The sequence below is a fragment of the Pantherophis guttatus genome, chromosome 7 (assembly GCF_059756535.1).
Source record: "Pantherophis guttatus breed Tessera chromosome 7, ASM5975653v1, whole genome shotgun sequence".
Lineage (NCBI taxonomy): Eukaryota > Metazoa > Chordata > Lepidosauria > Squamata > Colubridae > Pantherophis > Pantherophis guttatus.
In genome coordinates, this window is record NC_142069.1 from 87,438,794 (window position 1) to 87,459,275 (window position 20,482).

At 44.7% G+C, this 20,482-nt stretch overlaps 1 protein-coding gene across 3 annotated transcripts in view; it reads right to left on the minus strand.

Annotated features, from left to right (window-relative positions):
* Positions 1-20,482, minus strand: part of LAMB4 (laminin subunit beta 4) — a 66,111-nt gene that overhangs the window by 16,892 nt on the left and 28,737 nt on the right. For 2 of the 3 annotated variants that reach the window (XM_087873374.1, XM_087873376.1), the window contains 13 exons: positions 20,234-20,313; positions 18,973-19,123; positions 16,834-16,965; positions 14,861-15,046; positions 12,257-12,378; positions 11,192-11,312; positions 9,905-10,082; positions 7,608-7,751; positions 6,433-6,664; positions 4,302-4,459; positions 2,834-3,058; positions 2,227-2,447; positions 1,455-1,542 (listed from right to left, as the gene is read on the minus strand). In XM_087873374.1, the coding sequence (XP_087729500.1) occupies positions 1,455-1,542; positions 2,227-2,447; positions 2,834-3,058; positions 4,302-4,459; positions 6,433-6,664; positions 7,608-7,751; positions 9,905-10,082; positions 11,192-11,312; positions 12,257-12,378; positions 14,861-15,046; positions 16,834-16,965; positions 18,973-19,123; positions 20,234-20,313 (2,038 nt within the window). The remainder of the gene's footprint in view (positions 1-1,454; positions 1,543-2,226; positions 2,448-2,833; positions 3,059-4,301; positions 4,460-6,432; positions 6,665-7,607; positions 7,752-9,904; positions 10,083-11,191; positions 11,313-12,256; positions 12,379-14,860; positions 15,047-16,833; positions 16,966-18,972; positions 19,124-20,233; positions 20,314-20,482) is intronic. The other variant, XM_087873375.1, reaches the window with a different exon arrangement.

Sequence of the window (20,482 nt, forward strand, 5' to 3'; positions counted from 1 at the left end):
AACCATCATAAATGTGAGTCACTTATCAAGCATCCCAATGTAAAACATTTGACCATGGAGAGGCCACAACGGTCGTAAGTGTGAAGAATGGTCCTAAATCACTCTTTTCAGTGCCTTTCTAACTTTGAACGGTCACTGTTGTAAGTCAACCTGTAATTTAAGGTTGTTAGTTATAGGATGTATTTATTTTATTGTTCATATTTCTATGCTGCCCACTCTCCGAGGACTCTGGGCAGCATACAACAATCAACAGTATACTAAATAGCATATTGCCCCCGACAATCTGGGTCCTCATTTTATCCACCTTGGAAGGATGGAAGGCTGAGTCAACCTTGAGCCGGTGAGATTTGATCCGCTGATCTGCTGAACTAGCAGTCAGCTGAAGTAGCTGCAGTACAGCACTCTAACCACTGCGCCACTGCTCCACCTCGGCTCTGTATACCTATGTACCATACTTGGGCCTCTCTTCTTTGGTACTTTCCAGCTGTGTTGGACTACAATGCCCATCTTTTCTTGGCATAAATAATTATCTGGCTATGGGATGATGGCAGGGGTGGAATTCACAGAAGTTTGCCACTGGTTTGCAAATGTGAGTGTGCACGCGGGCATGCTCGCCTTGTGTGCGCCCCTTCTGTGCCTCGCACGCGCCCCTTCTGGGCATGTGTGCAGCCTTCCATGTATGCGCTTTGCTCATGCGTGGCATCAAAAACAAGGCTACATAGGACGTCATGGAGCCCACCCACAGGTTGCCGCTACAGGTTTGCTCGAACTGGTCTGAACTGGCTGAATACCCTCTCTGGATGATGGGTGTTACAATCCCACATAACTAGAGGGCTTTAGCAACAGGCTGCTTTACATTATGGCGTAATTACAGGTAGTCCTCAAGTTCTGAACAAAATTGAGCCCCAAATTTCTGTGGCTAAATGAGACATTTGTTAAGTGAGTTTTGCCCGCATTTTACAACCTCTCTTGCCGTAGTTATTAAGTGAATCATTGCAGATGTTAAGTTGGTAACAGGATTGTGAAGTGAATCTGGCTTCCCCTTTGACTTTGACTTTCAGAAGGTCATAAAAAGGGATCACATGACCCTGGGACACTGTAACCGTCGTAAATATGAATCAGTTGCCAAGCGTCTGACTTTGGATCACGTGACCATGTGAAAGAAACAAAATGTTAAAAAGTTACAATATAAAATATCTTTACAATCCCCAAGGCATGCCACAATGTTTGAACACCCCTAATGTTTGGGAATTGAAACATTTTTGACACGCCCAAAATGGGGACGCTGCAAAGGTCATAAGTGTGAAAAACGGTTGTAAGCCCCTTTTTTCAGGGCCCTTGTAACTTTGAACAGTCACTAACCGAACTGTTGTAAGTCGAGGATCAGCTGTAATGCCAAAGTTCTAGGACTTTTGTTAAGTCCACGCAAGTCTACCAACAGTCGGTCCACTTACCGATACAATCGATGCCGTAATGATTTTCAGCACAGACGTCGCAACGTCTTCCAGCATAGCCTACTTTACACGGACACTGGCCTGTTAACTATAAAAAGGGTCTCTCATTAAAACATGGCCAGGGGGAAGCAAGAGACATCAGCGTGTTTCACTCAGATCCTGATATCCCAAATATGGTTTGGCAAGAGGCAATTGGACTCTTGACAAGTCCAGTTGTCTCTTGAAAAAAGGCACCTTTGGGAAACCATGATCTGGATGCTGGGGTGGGCTTTTGGGGGTTCGCAGGGGTTCGGGAGAACTTCTAGCTAAGATTCTGTGCAATTTGGAAATTCCCCCAAATCCCACTCCTGGCTGGCCCCGCCCACCGCACCCCACCCCTCCTAGGAGTCCCCAAGTGGCCCAATTTGGATGCAGGTAAGTGCAGTGTGTGCGCAGAGGCTCAGGGAGGGTGAAAAACGGGCCTGCCAGAAGTTTGGGAAGGCCAGAAACAGGCCCATTTCTGACCTCCAGAGGGCCTCTGGAGTCTGGGGAGGCCATGTCCAACTCCCATGGACCACAGCACACCAGGTTCCCTTGTGCTCCCTTGTCTCCCGGAGTTTTCCCAAATTCATGTTCCTTGTCTCAATGACCCTATCTAACCATCTTCTCCTCTGCTGTCCTCTTCTACTTCTCCTTTAATTTAATTTTGATTCAGTTTAATACATTTTGGGCCCTGGCGCTACCACGATATCCTTTCATTTTAAAAATAATGCATTAAGGTCAAGAATCTTGCCTGATCACAAAGGTTGTTTATGGAACGTTTGGGATGGCAGCTACAGGGACAGCATCCTCTTCTCTGGGCCATGTTCCAGAAGCCAGGAGCACATTGGTCACACTTCTCACCTATCACATGAGGTGAGCAAGGACACTTGCCAGTGGTCTGGTCACACGCGCAAAAGTCCCTTCCGGGCGGGCATTTTGTTGGGTTCACACCCAAAAGGTTGCAGCTACATTCTGAAAAGATATCAGACATTGTGATAGGAGGAGGAGCCAAGATTTAATATCAGACCATCAATCAAGAAGGAAATAATATCCCAATCAAGAAACTGCCAAACAAATTACCGTATTTTTCGCAGTATAAGACGCACCTTTGTCCCCCCCCCAAAAAGGAGGTAGTTTAATATTCTGACGATGTCAGCAGATAGCTGACAAAAGCTTAGTTAAATTTTTAAAAAATTATTAAAAAATTTTAAAATTTCAAGATCCGGAGCTATTAGGGAGGATCTGTCTTCACCCTCTTTCTCCCACACAAACTATATTTTGCTGTCTCTTGCTCCTCTGGAATGCAGCCCCTCCCTCCCTCCTGGGAATCCAGACTACATTCCATCACACTTACTTACTTCTACAATCCCTCAGAAGTGCTGATCCAAAGTAACCAGGTTTACAAAATTGGCAGTTTGGCCCATGAGTGTTGTGTAAGCATTTTAAACACTCTCCAGTGTCCTTGTTGCAAGATTCCGGGTCTGCCACATCCGTGTTGTTATTGCAAGAACAAGGAAGACATTGACCTGCTGGTACACTTGGATTTCCATGGAACCCACTGGAGCACTCATCACAGCGGTCACCTTCGAATGTGAAAGTCATACACAATTACAATCAATTAAATGTACTGATACATAGGTTGGTTATTACAAGACTAATGTTTCCAAAACCAACCAACCAACCTGTTAACTGGCCTGACCCGGCCACAGCCTCCATGCCTATCCGCTGGTCTCACAGCGCCTTGCGCAGCACAGTTAAATTTAGTGCGCTTCACAATGGGGGAGATGGCACCCCTCCTCCTCCTGGATGCTCCATTACAACGTGGAGCATCAGCCGCAGCCGGATTGGGCGAGTGTCTCAGGACGGAGAGCAAGCGACCGAGGTACATCCAGCACCAACAAAAGCCGAAGAAGCGCCCACGAGACCCAGAAAGAGCCGGAGAATCAGAATGAGAGAGAGAGAGACAGACAGACAGACAGACAGAGAGCACAGACAGAAAGAGAGAAAAACAGACAGACAGACAGAAAGAGAGAGAGAGAGAGAGAAAGGGACAGAGAGGGAAAGAGAGATGTGTGTGTGAGAGAGAAAGGGAGCGAGATACAGAGAGAGAGAAAGAGAGAGACAGAGAGAGAGATGAGACAGAGAGATGAGAGAGAAGGAGAGAGAGAGTCAGAGACAGAGACAGAGAGAGATAGAGAGACAGACAGACAGAAAGACAGACAGACAGAGAGAGGAGAGAGAGAGGAGAGAGAGAGGAGAGAGAGAGGAGAGAGAGAAAGGGACAGAGAGGGAGAGATGTGTGTGTGAGAGAGAAAGGGAGCGAGATACAGAGAGAGAGAAAGAGAGAGACAGAGATGAGACAGAGAGATGAGAGAGGAGAGAGAGAAAGGGACAGAGAGGGAGAGATGTGTGTGTGAGAGAGAAAGGGAGCGAGATACAGAGAGAGAGAAAGAGAGAGACAGAGATGAGACAGAGAGATGAGAGAGGAGAGAGTCAGAGACAGAGACAGATAGAGGGAAAGACAGACAGACAGAAAGATAGAGAGAGAGAGGAGAGAGAAGAGAGAGAAAGGGACAGAGAGGGAAAGAGAGATGTGTGAGTGTGTGAGAGAGAGAGAGATACAGAGCAAGAGAGAGAGAGAAAGAGAGAGAGAGACAGACAGACAGACAGACAGACAGCACCTTTGGGACAACTGTGACCTGGAGGACGGAGAATCTCCACAGACCATTTGTGGCATAGCTTCCTAGACTAGACATCAAATGGTATGATTTTTTGGGGTGAATCTTTAGCCACAAAGAATGACCTAACGATGCGCAGGTTTCCTACCTGAATAGCCCACAAAGCATTTGCAGATTAATCGTTTGGTCTGGGGTTCTTGGAAACAGGAATGTGCAAAATATCTCTCGCCGGTTGGGGAATCCGGGCACATGCACGGACGACAAGGTTCTCTCCCCAGGGGATTTCCATAATACCCATCCAAGCACCTGCACAAACATAGTTAATGTTTTTTTTTTTAAAAAAAAACCATTACATCCCATAAAAATAGCTAAAACAGCATCTTAGAGAAGTAATCCATTTAAACAAGCCCTACAAAAACGGGAACCCATAAACATATGATGATGGAATGCGCACCTAGAGAAGGAGCTGGGTGGAGAAACTGGCGTACGCATGAGATTCCCCAGGCAAGATGCAGATTAAGAGATTGTGCAATGAGGTCCTTGATACTCTTTGAGATTGGTGGTTTTCTTGCAGACGTTCCATTGTCCCAACTGGGGGGAGGGGGGTAACAACATCAGTGCTACAGCACATTGTGTAGCCCTGATGAAGTTACCTAGTTTGGTAATGAAACGTCTGTAAGAAAGTCACTGTTGTGACCTAGGCTCTAGTAGTTATTACCAGACGCAATCAGTCCTAAACAAACATATTTTATTAGAACAGCTGAGAATTACTTCGTTCTCAGCTTAGTCCAAATTAAGTCCAAAACAAATCCTTCATAAACAGTCCTTCGGCCTTATCGTCAACCTTTGTCTTCTTTGGCACCCTGCCAAAGGCTTTTCTTGGCAAAAGTTCAGAAGCAAGAGACGCTGACAAGAAACAAATGTAGCAATGTTGCTTTCCTACCAAGAGCCCAAGAGCCCTTGCTACTCTTTTAAGCCTTTTGGGAGGGGCCAATCATCTCCTGGCCTTACTCCTGAGTCGTCCTTTTTGCTTTAGCTGCTCTTGCCTTCTGGCAGCTCTTCGCATGTGTGCACTAGGAACAGGCTCCTCCTGTTCCTCTGCCTCTCTGCCCAGATGGCCGTGGCCCCATCTCTGTCTCCGACGTAGAGCCCTCGCATCACTCCCAGATGGCCTTGGCCCCATCTCTGCCTCCAACGCAGAGCCCTCGTCTGGGCCTTCCCCTGACACCAGGACTGGCCCACTGTCCTCCCCAGCCTCCTCACTGTCCGACTCCTCTGCCAGCTCCGCAGGCTGCTGGCGGACCACAACAGTCACCAAGCTCAGAGCACACCAAGGATTCCATGCAGAGGTGGGTTTCATACAGGAGTGAAATCTACTTATCTTCCCTACCAGTTCGGAAGTGTGCATGCCGCATAATTTCACATAATTTTACAATCGTTCATGCGCCCGGCCTTCTGTGCATGTGCTTTGCTCACGCGTGTGGCTTGCACGCATGTGCGTGGCTTAGAAAATGTGTCTCAAGAGAACGGCATAACACCAGCCACCTGCAGGTCGCCACTACCGGCTCGCCCGAACCGGTCCAAACCGGCTGAATACCACCACTGATTCCATAGTTGTCCTCCTCCTCCTCCTTTCGTCGTCCTCCTCCTCCACCTCCGCCTCCTCTCCTCCTCTCCATCTTCCCTCTCTCCACAAACTCCACTCCCTTCTAGCACTGATGAAGTTACTTAGTTTGGTAATGAAATGTCTGCAAGAAAATCACCAATGTCAAAGCGCACCAAAGACTCCATAGTTGTCCTCCTCCACCATGTCCACCACTTCCACCACCACCTCCCCCTCCTCCCCCTCCTCCTCCTCTCCTCCTCCCCATCTCCACAAACTCCACTCCCTTCCAGCACTGATGAAGTTACTTAGTTTGGTAATGAAACATCTGCAAGAAAATCACCAAGCTCAGAGCGCACCAAGGATCCCTTACATGCAGTGGTGGGATGCTGCTGGTTTAACAACTGGTTTGGTGATCGCGCGCGAATACTAACCTTCCGTTGGGAGTAACACAGCTGGGTGCGGCAATCCACTGTGCCGCGCCAATCAGCTGAGAAAGGTAAGTAAAACGCAGACGCGGGTGGGCGGGCCAATCTGATTGTCGGAGCGAACCTGTTCACTCCCAGCTGATCGTCGGAGCTACCGGTTCTCCCAAACCGGTCCAAACCGGTAGAATCCCACCCCTGCTTACATGTGCATAAATTTTGCACTCGCTTAAACATTCATCTGTCTTTACCTTTCACAGTTAGATCCGGTGGTGAACCTCGTGCAGTTCAAACACGCTCCAGTCTGTGGATCGCAAAGTTCCGAGAAGCCGTTGCAAGCACAAGGACGACAGTGAGGAAACCCAAAATATCCAACTAGGCATTGATTGCACCGCTGGCCGGCTATTTCCGATCGACAAGAACACTGTCCAGTCACCTGATCACACAGGGTACCTACTGATCCTTGAGGATGACATTCACATGCTATATTGAAAAAAAGAAAAGACAATAGTGTTAGATGGCCTGTTATTTAATTAATGTGGGCTCTTTGGTGCTCTCTGAGCCTGATTGTTTTCTTGCAGACGTTTCATTACCAAACTAGGTAACATCATCAGTCCTTTAGTTAATTTATTGAGATTCCTCAGCATGAAATTATCCGAGAAGCAGTTATGCTTCTTCCTTCTTAATTGTACAAAGATGGATGAACCACAGACTATAAATGAACACAGCCACCGGATCATGACTCGATGTGGACAAGACTGACCTTTTGCCCCCCAATCCCTCCCTTTCCGATCCCCAAATCTCTGCTTCTCATTGGCTATCTTCCAAGTCATTCTTCAGACTTCTTGTCACGTCATTTCCCAGGAATGTCTCCCCCCTTCATTTCCACGACAACCAGACATCAAAGGGATTTAGCAGGCAGAATTTCAGAGCTTATCTCTCTCTCTCTCTCTGCTCTCTATGCCAGCGTCGAAACGCTGACATCAAGACTTGCTTGAGGCACCTCATACAGGTAGTCCTCGACTTATAACAGTTCATTTAGTGACTGTTTGATGTTATGACCATTTTTCACACTTTTAGACACCGAGTGCTCAAACTGTGCCTGCGCAAACGTACGCATGCGCTGACCTGCGCGAACGTGTACGCGAACCCCATCACGGACCTACACTATACCTGTTACATTTGGTTTGTTGTTGTTAGTTGCGAAGTCGTGTCCGACCCATCGCGACCCCCATGGACAACGTTCCTCCAGGTCTTCCTACCATCCCCCGGAGTCCATTGAAGCTCACGCCTATATCCGGTTACTCTTGCCTAAATGTAGAACTTTATTTTTCTCATCATTTTGTTCGATAGGTTTACGTCTCTGTGTATTCACTAAAAAGAGGTCATAATTGGCGGACCATACTGGATATAGATTGTTACTTACCAAGGCAACCTTGGGGTCCAAAGCTGTGACTTCCAGCTGCACATTTATCGCAACAGCGTCCTATAACGTTGGGTTTGCATTGGCACTGGCCTCCAAGTTTTGTGCAGTGGGAATTCAGAGAACCTTGTGGGTGGCACCTGCAGGCTGTCAGGAGGAATATATTTGATGCCAAAGTAGGAAAAAAGGAAGAAGAATTAAATTCCAGATATAGCGGTAGTCCTCTACTTAGAACCATTCATTTAGTGACTGTTTCAAGCTACAATGGTACTGAAAAAAGTGACTTATGACCAGTTTTCATTACCACGACCAGGGGTGAAATCTACTTACCTTCCCTACGGAAGTGCATGTGCGCGTGGACCCTCTGTGCATGCACAAATCCTTCTGCTCATACGCAAAGGGTAAAAAATAGGTTACTTCCTGTTTAAAGCCAGGAAGTAACAATGACCAGGTGGGGGGGGCGGAGCCTCACGCTGCTGTCGCTACTGGTTCTCCGAACCACCCACCGCTATCGCTACCAATTCAGTCGAACCGGTCCGAACCAGTAGCATTTCACCTCTGCTTACGACCATTGCAGTTTCCCCATGGTCATATAATCGCTGATATGCAATACAGTTAGTCCTCGATTTACAACAGTTCAGGTTGTGACCATTCAAAGTTACAACGGCACTGAAAAAGGTGATTTAGGACCATTTTTCACACTTACAACCTTTCCGGCATCCCCATGCTCATGTGGTCAAAATTCAGATGCTTGGCAACCGGTTCATATTTATGACCGTTGCTGTGTCCCAAGATCATGGGAATGATTATAAGCAAATTGTCTGATTCTGTTTTGGGAGTTTTAATTAATTGTGGGATTTTAATTGAATCTTTTAATCTTATTATTATTGCTGTTTTATTGTGATTTTATTGTTGTGAGCCACCCCGAGTCCTTCGGGAGAAGGGCGGCATATAAATTTTAATAAAATAAAATAAAATAAATAAATAAATGTGATCCCCTTTTGACAAGTAAAATAAATGGGGAAGACAGATTCACTTAACAACCACGTTGCTTACTTATCAACTGCAGGGATTCGCTTACCAACGGTGGCAAGAAACAAATGTCTCTCTTAACCACAGAAAGTTAGGGTTCAATCGTGGTCGTAAGTTGATGAAAAACATTGTTGTGGCCCGCCAGCCACCTGCAGAGCTGGCGGCAGACTGAGACGATGAGGAGGTTGGAGAGGAACCTGGGCCAGTGCTGGAGTCTGGAGAAGGCTCTGATGGATACTCTACATTGGAATGCAGAGATAGAGCCGGGGCCGTCCGATATTTCCCAGCCACCGGAGAGGCAGCTGCCTTTGGAGGCTGAGATGAGTGAGGAGGAAGAACAGCTGGGGCCTGTTCCAGAGGCACGTATGCACAGAGCAGTTAGGAGAGGTGAACAACGGAGGACAAGGAGTCGACTCGGGAAGCAAAGCACACATGGACGCTGAATGGCCCCTCACTGGCTGGGGAATCAATAGAAGGAAAGGGGAGTGTTGCCATATATATATGTATGTATGTATGTATGTATGTATGTATGTATGTATTTGTTTTCTTTCCTTTTCGTAGGCCTTTATGTGTATTTCTCTTTAGCCAGGTTCTTCCTACGTAAACCAAGATTTTTATGCAGCCCTAGTTCAGTGAAATCACAATCCACTAGTTTCTAGGCTTTTTTTTTTCTGGCAGCCAGCAAACACTCTGCTGCCCATTGGGAGACTAAGGGACAGCAGAGTGTTTGCTGGCTGCCAGGAAAAAAAGCCTAGAAACTAGTGGATTGTGATTTCACTGAACTAGGGCTGCATAAAAATCTTGGTTTACATAGGAAGAACCTGTTCCAAAAATCCTTACAGGGCACTCTGCAAGGTCCTTTAAAACCTTAGCTAAAATCCTACCAGTACCTTAAAAGTTAAAAGCAACTAAAATTCTAAACTAAGCTTCTAAACTAAACAAGAGCCTGAAGATGACAGGGTTGTGAGCCTGTCAAAACGTTGCTAGAAAGAAAAACTTTTAAGGTACTGGTAGCATTTTAGCTAAGGTTTTAAAGGACCTTGCAGAGTGCTCTGTAAAGATTTTTGGAAGATTTTAAGCTAGGATTTAAACCAGAATTTTAAACATTTTAACTAACTTATTTAATATGACGCGGGAAAACATCCGAGATTTTAATTTTTTGCATATACACACCCGCGAAAACTTAAGATGACAGATATATATATATATATATGGATAATACAATAGAGGAGATACAATATTTCAACAGGTAGAAGACAAAGACTTACGGACGGCACCATTGTGAATCCGGGCAGACAAACTCGCAATAAGTTTTGTGCAGGTTTCTGGTAAGATGTGAGGTCCAATTTCTGAGGCACTTTCCACGCAATGATACTGTTGAAACTCCTCTAAATCGTTTTGATCGCAAAGGTTTTCCACAGAAGCGATGGCAGGAAGGAGTCCGATCTACAATTTTTTTTAAAAAAATAAAGTTTTATTCATTTTCTACTATTACATTTATTTAGTGCTTAAAGATAAAGGTAAAGGTTCCCCGTGCACATCTGTCCTAGTTGTTCCAGGTTCTAGGGGGCGATGCTCATCTCTGTTTCAAAGCCGAAGAGCCAGCGTTGTCCGAAGACGTCTCCGTGGCCATGTGACCAGCATGACTCAACGCCAAAGGCGCATGGAACACTGTTACCTTCCCACCAAAAGTGGTCCCTATTTTTCCACTTGCATTTTTTACCTGCTTTCGAACTGCTAGGTTGGCAGAAGCTGGGACAAGTCACGGGAGCTCACCCCGTTACGCGGCACTCGGGATTCGAACCGCTGAACTGCCGACCTTTCGATCGACAAGCTCAGCATCTTAGCCACTGAGCCACCGTGTCCCAATTATTAGATATAGTATCAGAAAAATTTGATACACAAAGTGTACATTTAACATTGCATGTATTAACAGCAGCGAGGATTATATTTGCTCAGCATTGGAAAAACGAAGAAATGCCACTAGATGAAGAGATAATTAAGAAGATACTGAACTATGCAGAAATGGACAGACTTACATATAAATGCATCATTTTTGCAAATAATCAACATAGCTAGTCCTCAACTTACAACCGTTTGCTTAGTGACCATTCAAAGTTCCAACGGCACTGAAAAAAGTGAATTATGACCGTTTTTCACAGTTACGACCTTTGCAGTATCCCATCAGACGCTTGGCAACTGACTCATATTTATGATGATTGCTGTGTCCCGGGATCAAGGATCCTTTTTTTACGACCTTCTGATAAGCAAAATCAATGGGGAAGCTGGATTCACTTAACAACCAACTTACTAATTTATCAACTGCATTGATTCACTTAACAACGGTGGCAAGAAAGGTCGTGAAATGGGGCAAAACTCATTTAACAAATGTCATAACGTAACCACGGAAATTTTGGGCTCCATTGCGGTCTTAACTCGAGGACTGCCTGTATAACTATCGGGATAAATCGATAGATAATATAAAGCAATCGATTCCCCCAAATCCATTCGCTCAAACGGAAAACGGAAATTAAGATCAAATCATTGCCACTTACTGAATCAACCAGTATGGAGGATTGAGACTTCGGTTCAGGATCTGAAGTCTTGGAAAAATAGACGTCTACCAAATATTCTTTCTTGGGTTGTAAGCATATCGGAGTAGATAGCAACTGAATTCTGTTGAAAAGAATCAACGCATCGTTTAGGGATTTAAAAATGTCATTATTCTGGTTTTAGGATTAATTAAAGCAGTGTGAAATGTGCATCTTCATGTATTGCAAGTATTAGCCACCGTGGCACAGTGGTTAGAGTGCATTATAAACACTCCTGCCTTGGACAGGAGGTTGGACTAGAAGACCCATACTGTTCTGTTGTTCTGTTCTGTTCTGTTCTGTTCTGTTCTGTTCTGTTCTGTTCTGTTCTGTTCTATTCTGCTCATTCTCCTATTCTATTCTATTCTATTCTATTCTATTCTATTCTATTCTATTCTATTCTCTATATTCTAGATTCCATTCGATTCTTCTGTTCCATTCTTCTCTTCTCTTCTCTTCTCTTCTCTTCTCTTCTCTTCTCTTCTCTTCTCTTCTCTTCTCTTCTCTTCTCTTCTCTTCTCTTCTCCTCTCCTCTCCTCTCCTCTCCTCTCCTCTCCTCTCCTCTCCTCTCCTCCCTTCTCTTCTGTATTCCGTATTCCATATTCTGTATTCCGTATTCCGTATTCCGTTCTATTTCATTCTATTCTACTCTATATTCTATATTCCATTCCATTCCATTCTTCTCTTCTCTTCTCTTCTCCTCTCCTCTCCTCTCCTCTCCTCTCCTCTCCTCTCCTCTCCTCTCCTCTCCTCTCCTCTCCTCTCCTTCTCTTCTCTTCTCTTCTCTTCTCTTCTCTTCTCTTCTCTTCTCTTCTCTTCTCTTCTCTTCTCTTCTCCTCTCCTCTCCTCTCCTCTCCTCCCTTCCCTTCCGTATTCCGTATTCCGTATTCCGTATTCCATTCCATTCCATTCCATTCCATTCCATTCCATTCCATTCCATTCCATTCCATTCCTATTCCTATTCCTATTCCTATTCCTATTCCTATTCCTATTCCATTCATTTTAATTTTTAAAAAGTGAATACCAGACCTCCTTGTGGATGGCAGATCAAGGAACTGTGGTTCTTCCAGAGCAACTCGGTTCTTGCAGTGTTTGCTTCCTACAGGACCAGAAGTCTTAACAACAATGGTTGCTCTCCAATCAGCTGAAGCCTGGATGTTTGGGTGAAAAACAACAATAACCAAGATTCAAACAACATCTAAACATTTCCAACTTTATGAGAGATGTCAACAAGAGCATACTGAGTTATTGGACCAGGAAATGAAACGAAAGAGCTGTTCAACATAGTAGAATATTCAAAATAGTAAAAAAATTTGAAACCCACCACTGGTTACACACACCCCTGGCCACACCCACAATGGCCACGCCCACCCAGCCGGTCATTAGGGCAGAGAACCGGTTGTTAAATTATTTGAATCCCACCACTGGTGAGCATATCTAATACACTTTATCTAACACATTATTTATAATGCACTTTCCTCCTCCTATTGTCCTCACAATTACCACCATGTGAGGTGGATTGGGCTGTGGGACCGTGTCTGGCTCAAAGTCACCCAGCTGGCTTTGATGACTAAGGTGGGACTAGAACTCACCAGCTCCTGGTCTCTAGCCTGGTGCCTTAGCTACTTGTTGTGGCTCCGTTGCCTCAGCTTGGGCTATCGACAGATGAAGACTCTGAGAGTGAGGGAGAGGAGTTGGCAAGGCCTCCCTCTCCAGGACCCTCCTCTCTGGCAATGCCTCCGGAGGACACCGAAGGCCAAAAGATAGCCTCAGAGCCAAGCACGTCCCCGCAGCCACAGGTGGACAGCGATGAAGAAGATAAGTGCTGGCTGGACCCTCGGCAGAGGCGCAGGGAGAAGCGTGCGCAGCAGAGGGGAAGGCGTGTCAGAGATTAGCTGAGTCACTGGACCACACCCCACAGGGTATATATGTGGGTTGCGTGGCCGGTTCAGTTTGTGACGAGCAAAAACTGGAAATAATCCATGATCTCTGCGTTACTGGATTTTGCCTGCTTTATCGGACTGCATTTGGATTAATCCTTGTATTGTTGAAACTCTGCCTGTTTTATCGGAATGCTTGCAGTCTAATTTTGTTTTGTGTGAGTAAAGTCTGAATTGGCAGCTAGCCACTGGGTTGCTGCCAGCTTTATCTTCAAAGGGTTTTGTTGTGTGGCTTATTAACTCCGGGCCGTCTGTGGGGGTGCATGTGTGGTACAGGGACAGAACACTACTACACCAAATTGGCTCTCTCAATATACTATTGCTATGCTGCTCGAATTCTCATTCCATTCAGATGTTCACACTCTAATCAACGGTGACACAAAATCACACAACTTATGTAGGCATCACATCTGAAGGCCTTTTGTTTAGACAGGGATCATTCTTGGATTGTAGCCTATGAGAAAACCTTTGGATCAGAGGTGGGTTTCAGCAGGTTCTGAACCAGTTCTGGAAAACCGGTAGTGGTAATTTTGAGTAGTTCGGAGAACCAGTAGTAAAAATTCTGACTGGCCCCGCCCCCATCTATTCTCTGCCTCCCAAATCCCAGCTGATTGGGAGGAAATTGGGATTTTGCAGTATCCTTCCCCTGGATTGGGGAGGGAATGGAGATTTTACAGTATCCTTCCCCTGGAGTGGGGTGGGAATGGAGATTTTACAGTATCCTTCCCCTGCCATGCCCACCAGCCACGCCCACCAAGCCATACCCACAGAACTGGTAGTAAAAAATTTTGAAACCCACCACTGCTTTGGATCCATAATACTGAGGGTTGAAAATGGAATAAACATGTCAGTCAGAGTAAATGACTCTCTACATGGGGCTCTTCTTGAGGAGCACCCAGAGGCTCCAGCTGGTCCAGAATGCGGCCGTGCGGGTGGTTATGGGAGCAATGGGGAGCTCCCATGTGATCCCCCCTTCCTGCGCGAGCTGCACTGGCTCCCAGTGGTCTTCCGGGTGCGCTTCAAGGTTTTGGTTACCACCTTTAGCACGCTCCATGGCTTAGGAACGGGGTATTTACGAGACCGCCTTCTGCCACCAGTAGCCTCTCACCGACCAGTACGCTCCCATAGAGAGGGCACTTCAGGGTGCCGTCGGCCAAACAATGTCAACTGGCGGCCCCCAGTGGGAGAGCCTTCTCTGTGGGGGCACCCGCCATCTGGAACGAGCTCCCCCCAGAGATACGGAGGATCCTGGACCTGCGTGCTTTCCGCCGTGCCATCAAAACATTTCTTTTCCAGCAGGCCGGCCTGGCCTAACCTCTCTTTTAAACTTTTTAAAATTTTTAAAATTCTTCAATTTTAAATTTGTCTTATGAATTTGGGGTGTTTTAAATTTCATTTTCTGGGCCAATTATTTAATTGTATTTTAATGTTCTTTTAACATTTGTATTATATGTATTTTATTTGGCTGTTCACCGCCCTGAGTCCTTTGGGAGTAGGGCGGTATACAAATTCAATTAATAATAATAATAATAATAATAATAATAATAATAATAGTAATAATAAATCTGACAGGTTTCAGTTTAGTGTTTTAAAAACATTTTATAAGTCCAAGTACTTTGCTTATTCCAGAGCTCTTGCTTTTGGTTTGGGTCTCCCTTAAAATATTGAAATAATTAGGCGTATAAATCATTACCTCTGGCTCATAACGGACGATGATATTAAAGTCCATCGGAAATGGAATGTTGTTGATCAAAAACCGTAAGCCAGCTTCGCTTCGCACACGCACGAAACCCAGTCCTGACCACGTCACAGGTTTTCCAGGCACAATCTCTTTAATCACAATATTAAAAGCTGGGTTACTGCTGAAAGGAACCGGATTCTGAAAGAGGGTTTTAAAAAACATTATTCTACCCTTTCCCCCCCAAAATAAGACATCTCCTGATAATAAACTCAATCAGCCTTTTGAGTGCATGTGCTAAAATAAGCCCCCCCTGAAAATAAGCCCTCCTCAAAAATATTTAAATGCGTGCACAGCCAGTCCCCGACATTTCCTCTGGTTAGGGTTAGGAAGACTGTTGTGGCTCCGTTACCTGAGCCTGTGTCATCAGCAGGAGAGGACTCTGAGAGTGAAGGAGAGGAGTTGGCAAGGCCTCCCTCTCCAGGACCCTCCTCTCTGGCAATGCCTTCGGTGTCTGCCAAAGGCAAGAGATAGGGCTGGGGCCAAACACGTCCACGCAGCCACAGATGGACAGTGATGAGGGTAATGAGTCTTGGCTGGATCTACGCCAGCGTTGCAGAGATAAGCACATGCAACAGAAGAAAAGGCGTGCCCGAGGTTAGGCTGAGTCACAGGACCACACCCCACAAGGTATAAAAGGGAGCGTGGGGGCCAGTCAAACCTTGTGACAAACAAGGTTCTGCATTGCCAGACTTTTGCTATAGACTTTGCTGGATTATCTCTGGACTTGATTGACTCTGTAATTATTGAGCTGTTTCTTTTGATGTACCAGAAGTGAGGAGAAGTTATCTCTCCACTTCGTAAGTAATAAACTCTTGGCAAGCAGCCACTAGGTTGTTGCCAAGTTCCGTTATCATAAGGAAAAGGATTTTGCCGACTGGTTTGGTCTTTAACTCTTGAACGTCTGTTGGTGTGTGTGCGTGTGGGACGGGGACAGAACAGAGACAGAGCTGGAAATCAAGTAAGACAGAAAGAGGAGCCCCATCTTGCTCCATGCACCCTAAAATAATAAGAACTCCCTGAAAATAAGGCCAAGCGCTTATTTCACGGTTCAAAAAAATATAAGACAGGGGTCTTATTTTCGGGGAAACATGGTAGTAGCCAAGTGCATCCCAATATGCTGACAGAATAAGCACCATGCCTTTTAGTCTCTCGTCTACCACCTTCCAAAGATATCACTTTGAAATAAAAAGTCTCATAAATAATAATACCATGTTTCCCCGAAAATAAGACCCCGTCTTATATTAGTTTTTGCTCCAAAAGATGCATTAGGGCTTATTTTCTGGTTAGGTCATCTTTTGGGGGAAATATGATACTAATTGCGTCCGTCTGGCTGATGATTTATTTATTTTATTATTTATTTTATAAAATTTTTCTACCGCCCTTCTCCTGAAGGACTCAGGGCGGTGTACAGCCAAAAATAAAACCCACAATTATATGAAAGTTAAAAGACAATTTAAAAATATTAAATAATTTGGCCAAAAGAGCTAAAATAGAAACCACCCATTAAAATAGCATTTAGGCCAGCCCTGCTTGGTGAAACAATAGCGTTTTGAGGGCGCGGTGAAAGGTGCGAAGGTCAGGGATCCTACGAATCTCCGGGGGAAGCTCATTCCAGAGGGCAGGTGCCCCCACAGAGAAGGCTCTCCCCCTGGGGGTCACCAGTCGACACTGCTTGACCGACAGCACCCTGAGGAGTCCCTCTCTGTGGGAGCGTACTGGTCGATGGGAGGCTATCGGTGGCAGAAGGCAGTCTCGTAACTACCCGGGTCCTAAGCCATGGAGCACTTTAAAGATCTTAACTGGGGCCTATTTTGGGGGTTGGGCTTATAATTATGAGCATCCTGAAAAACCATGCTAGGGCTTATTTTCTGGTTAGGTCTTATTTTCGGGGAAACAGGATAATAAAATAAAAATATTAGATTTACTTGTCCAGCTGTCGGTTTTCTGTTGCCCCTTTTCTTCATCTTCTTCAAGACAATTTTTCCATTTTCAATTGTGAAATCGTAGCCTTGTTGCTTATAATAGACATCACAGCGTGGCATGGTTGTTGGCTGAACCTTATAAATATATTGAAATGATAAACAGTATCGCAATCTGAGAGCTGGTGTTAGAAATACCATATTTTTCGGAGTATAAGACGCACCTTTTTCCCTCCAAAAAGAGGGTGAAAATCTGGATGCGTTTTATACTCCAAATGTAGCCCCACCCAGCCTTTCAAACAGAGATTTCAGAGGCTGAAAGAAGCCTCTGAAAGAAACTTCAGAAAAAAAAAGCCTCAGAAAGGCTTATATCTAAAATAATATGGCAAGCAACAAAAGATGAATCAGTAAAGGTTCTAACCAAACTATGCTAAAAAAACTGGAGAATGACACAATAACCAACAGATTAGGAAGAGGTTAATCTACATACCAATACCAAAGAAAGGAGATTGAACAGAATACAGATAGTCCTTCAGAATAAAAGCCTCTGAAAGAAGCTTCACAAAAAAAGCCTCTGAAAGAAGCTTCACAAAAAAAGCCTCCAAACAGAGCTTCAGAAAAAAAGCCTTTTTTTCTGAAGCTCTGTTTTGGAGGCTTTCTGAGGCAGAAAAAAAAACAAGGCACAGAGCTCACAACCAATGAACCTGTTGCTAAAATTCACCACTGGGAACAGCTGATTGGGAGTATTCTGGGAGGCCGATCCACCCACCAATCAGCTTTTTTCTTATTTTCCTCCCCCAAAACTAAGGTGCGTCTTATACTCTGAAAAATACGGTATTCTGTGCAATCGTACTATGAATAATTAGGCAACCATGGAAGTGACAGAATTTAAACTGTGTCTCAATTTCCCCGTAGAAATGAAACTTTCCGCTATTTTGAACAGCAAATTTAAATGGAAGAAAGTTAACCCTCCGTTTTCAGAAGTTATTATGCTAATGAAAGGAAGTAAAAATCACAAAGGAGAAAGAAAAGGAAGATAAACTACTTTCTGTAGGCCAGATTGGGAAAAGCTACAATAAATATGGCAGCCACAAATATGTTATTTCTTTTGATGACCCTTTAATCGAGGTACAGTCGGAACGATTGGATGGAGCTGAGCATTTACTGGCCGGATGCCCTTCCTGATGCCGACACCGAGTTCACAGCAGATATTTTCTTTTTGCGCTCTAATAGAGAAACATCTGTTGCTGCCTAGGATTGAACTCTCAACCTTCCAAGTGTTGTGGCCCGTCAGTGGCCTGTGCAGTTAGTAGCTGATTCCGAGAGCGAGGAGGCTGGTGTGGGTGCTGCGCCAGTAGCCTGTGCAGCTGGTGCTCGAGTCAGACAATGAGGAGGCTGGAGAAGATGTGGTGCCAGAGGCCTTCAGAACCTCCAGAAGTTCCCATAAGTGAAGAGGAAGAAGAGGAGGAGCCTCTTCTCGATGCATGAGCGCGCAGAGCTGTTAAAAGGCAGGAGTGGCTCCTCAGGAGGAGGTCTCCTTGAGAGTAAGGCTTGGGGCTAATTGGCTACTCCCCTAGCCTATTTAAGGAAGGACGACGACTGATGCAATTTGCAGGAAACAACTTTGTTCATATTCCTTCGCATCTTGATTCCAGAAACGTTTGATTCGGCTCTTGTTTCTCTCTTGTCAGTTTTCCTGCAAATTGCTTCTGGGCATTCTGCCAACCACAGTAAGATTACGGTTATCTGAAAGAGTGTGCCTCAGAATTGAGTTATTATTCTTTGGATACTTGTCGGTTGTTAATGAAGTTAAATTAACAGCCCTTGTTCAGAAAAGACTGATTTAAACTGTACTTATGTTTGAACAACTACTAAAAAAGCTCATTAGTAGTCCTTAATTAGTAAACTAAGGTTTGTACGGACTTTGTGTGTGCTGCGTTCGTTGGGGTTCGTGGGAGGCAAATGTCTTAACCTCTAGACTAGTCGCTTCTGGCAGTCAAAGATAAAAAAATAAAATGCATTAATTTCTTTTTCCTGTAATTATAGTTTTCCATGTTGTCCTCTGCTTCCCGCTGGTCCAGAAAAGACTATCCTACATGTTTAATCTGTACTATTAGTAACCCGGTAAAAAATTAATTAAAATACCAAGGGCAGAGGTCCAAGGAGAGGTGTTGAATCTTCAGCTTCGTATATATAATAATCCAAAGGTAAGAAAAAGTAGCCTAAACTTGGTTCGCTACATTGTCGGCCTACTATATTAGATCGGCAGTCACACTGTCCGTCGGTAGATGAGCACCTAGGAAGAAAAAACAGTGGAAAATAAAATGTGAAAAGAAGCTAAAGAAGACTAAGCGATGACTTCGAAATAGTTTTCTGACCAATTACAGGTAGTCCTCGACTTACGACAAAAAATTGAGCCCCGAATTTCTGTTGTTAAGTGAGACATTTGTTGGGTTTTCATTTTTTTCATTTCATTTTATTTGATTTATATACCGCCCTACTCCCAAAGGACTCAGGGCGGTGAACAAGCGCAAGATAAAACACATAGAATACAAAAATTTAAGAGCAGAAGTAAAATCGAATTAAATCAATTTAGCCCAAGACAAATTTAAAACCCCAGGTTAAGAACAAATTAAAATTTACATTAAAAAGAAAATGGGAGAGGTTAGGCCAGACCAGCCTGGTAAAATATAAAGGTCTTGAGAGAGTTTTGCCCCCCCCTTTTTGCGATCTTTCTTGCCGTAGTTGTTAAGCGAATCGTCACAGTTAGTCCACTGTGTTTTGTGACGATCTAAGCACCATGTTGGTCCGGATTTGGCCCCCGGGGCTTTGAGTTTGACATTCCTGATTCAGATGGTCTGATATTTCAATTTAATGCATACGTGCATAGGTATGGTTACCTATAAAGGGGACACGGTGGCTCAGTGGCTAAGACGCTGAGCTTGTCGATCAAAAGGTCGGCAGTTCAGTGGTTCGAATCCCAAGTGCCGCGTAACGGGGTGAGCTCCCGTTACTTGTCCCAGCTTCTGCCAACCTAGCAGTTCGAAAGCACGTAAAAAAAAAAAACGCAAGTAGAAAAATAGGGACCGCCTTTGGTGGGAAGGTAACAGCGTTCCGTGCACCTTGGCGTTGAGTCATGCCGGCCGCATGACCACGGAGATGTCTTCGGACAGCGCTGGCTCTTTGGCTTTGAAACAAAGATGACTACCGCCGCCTAGAGTTGGGAACAACTAGCACATATGTGCAAGGGGAACCTTTACCTTTACCTTATGGTTACCTATACACAAGAAATAAAAGGATTGCTTTCTTTTAAAGACGAATCTTTAGTACATCTCTTATTTTTTCCAGGAGACTGTTAGGTTATTTTTTTTCTAAATATTGTGAAGGAGCTAAGATAGAAACTTACGAATTATTGTAGGCACCACCAATATCACAGTCACATGGGGAGCATCCATATACGTGACTTCCAAGACCCCAGTATCCCTCCTACGATGGAAAAGAAATTGAAATGGAGTCAATACCCCAGTGTGTGAATTCAATTAAAAAAATACACAGGTGGTCCTCAACTTATGACCACAATTGAGCCCAACGTTTCCGTTGCTAAGTGAGACGTTTGTTCAGTCACTTTTGCCCCATTTTATGATGTTTCTTGCCA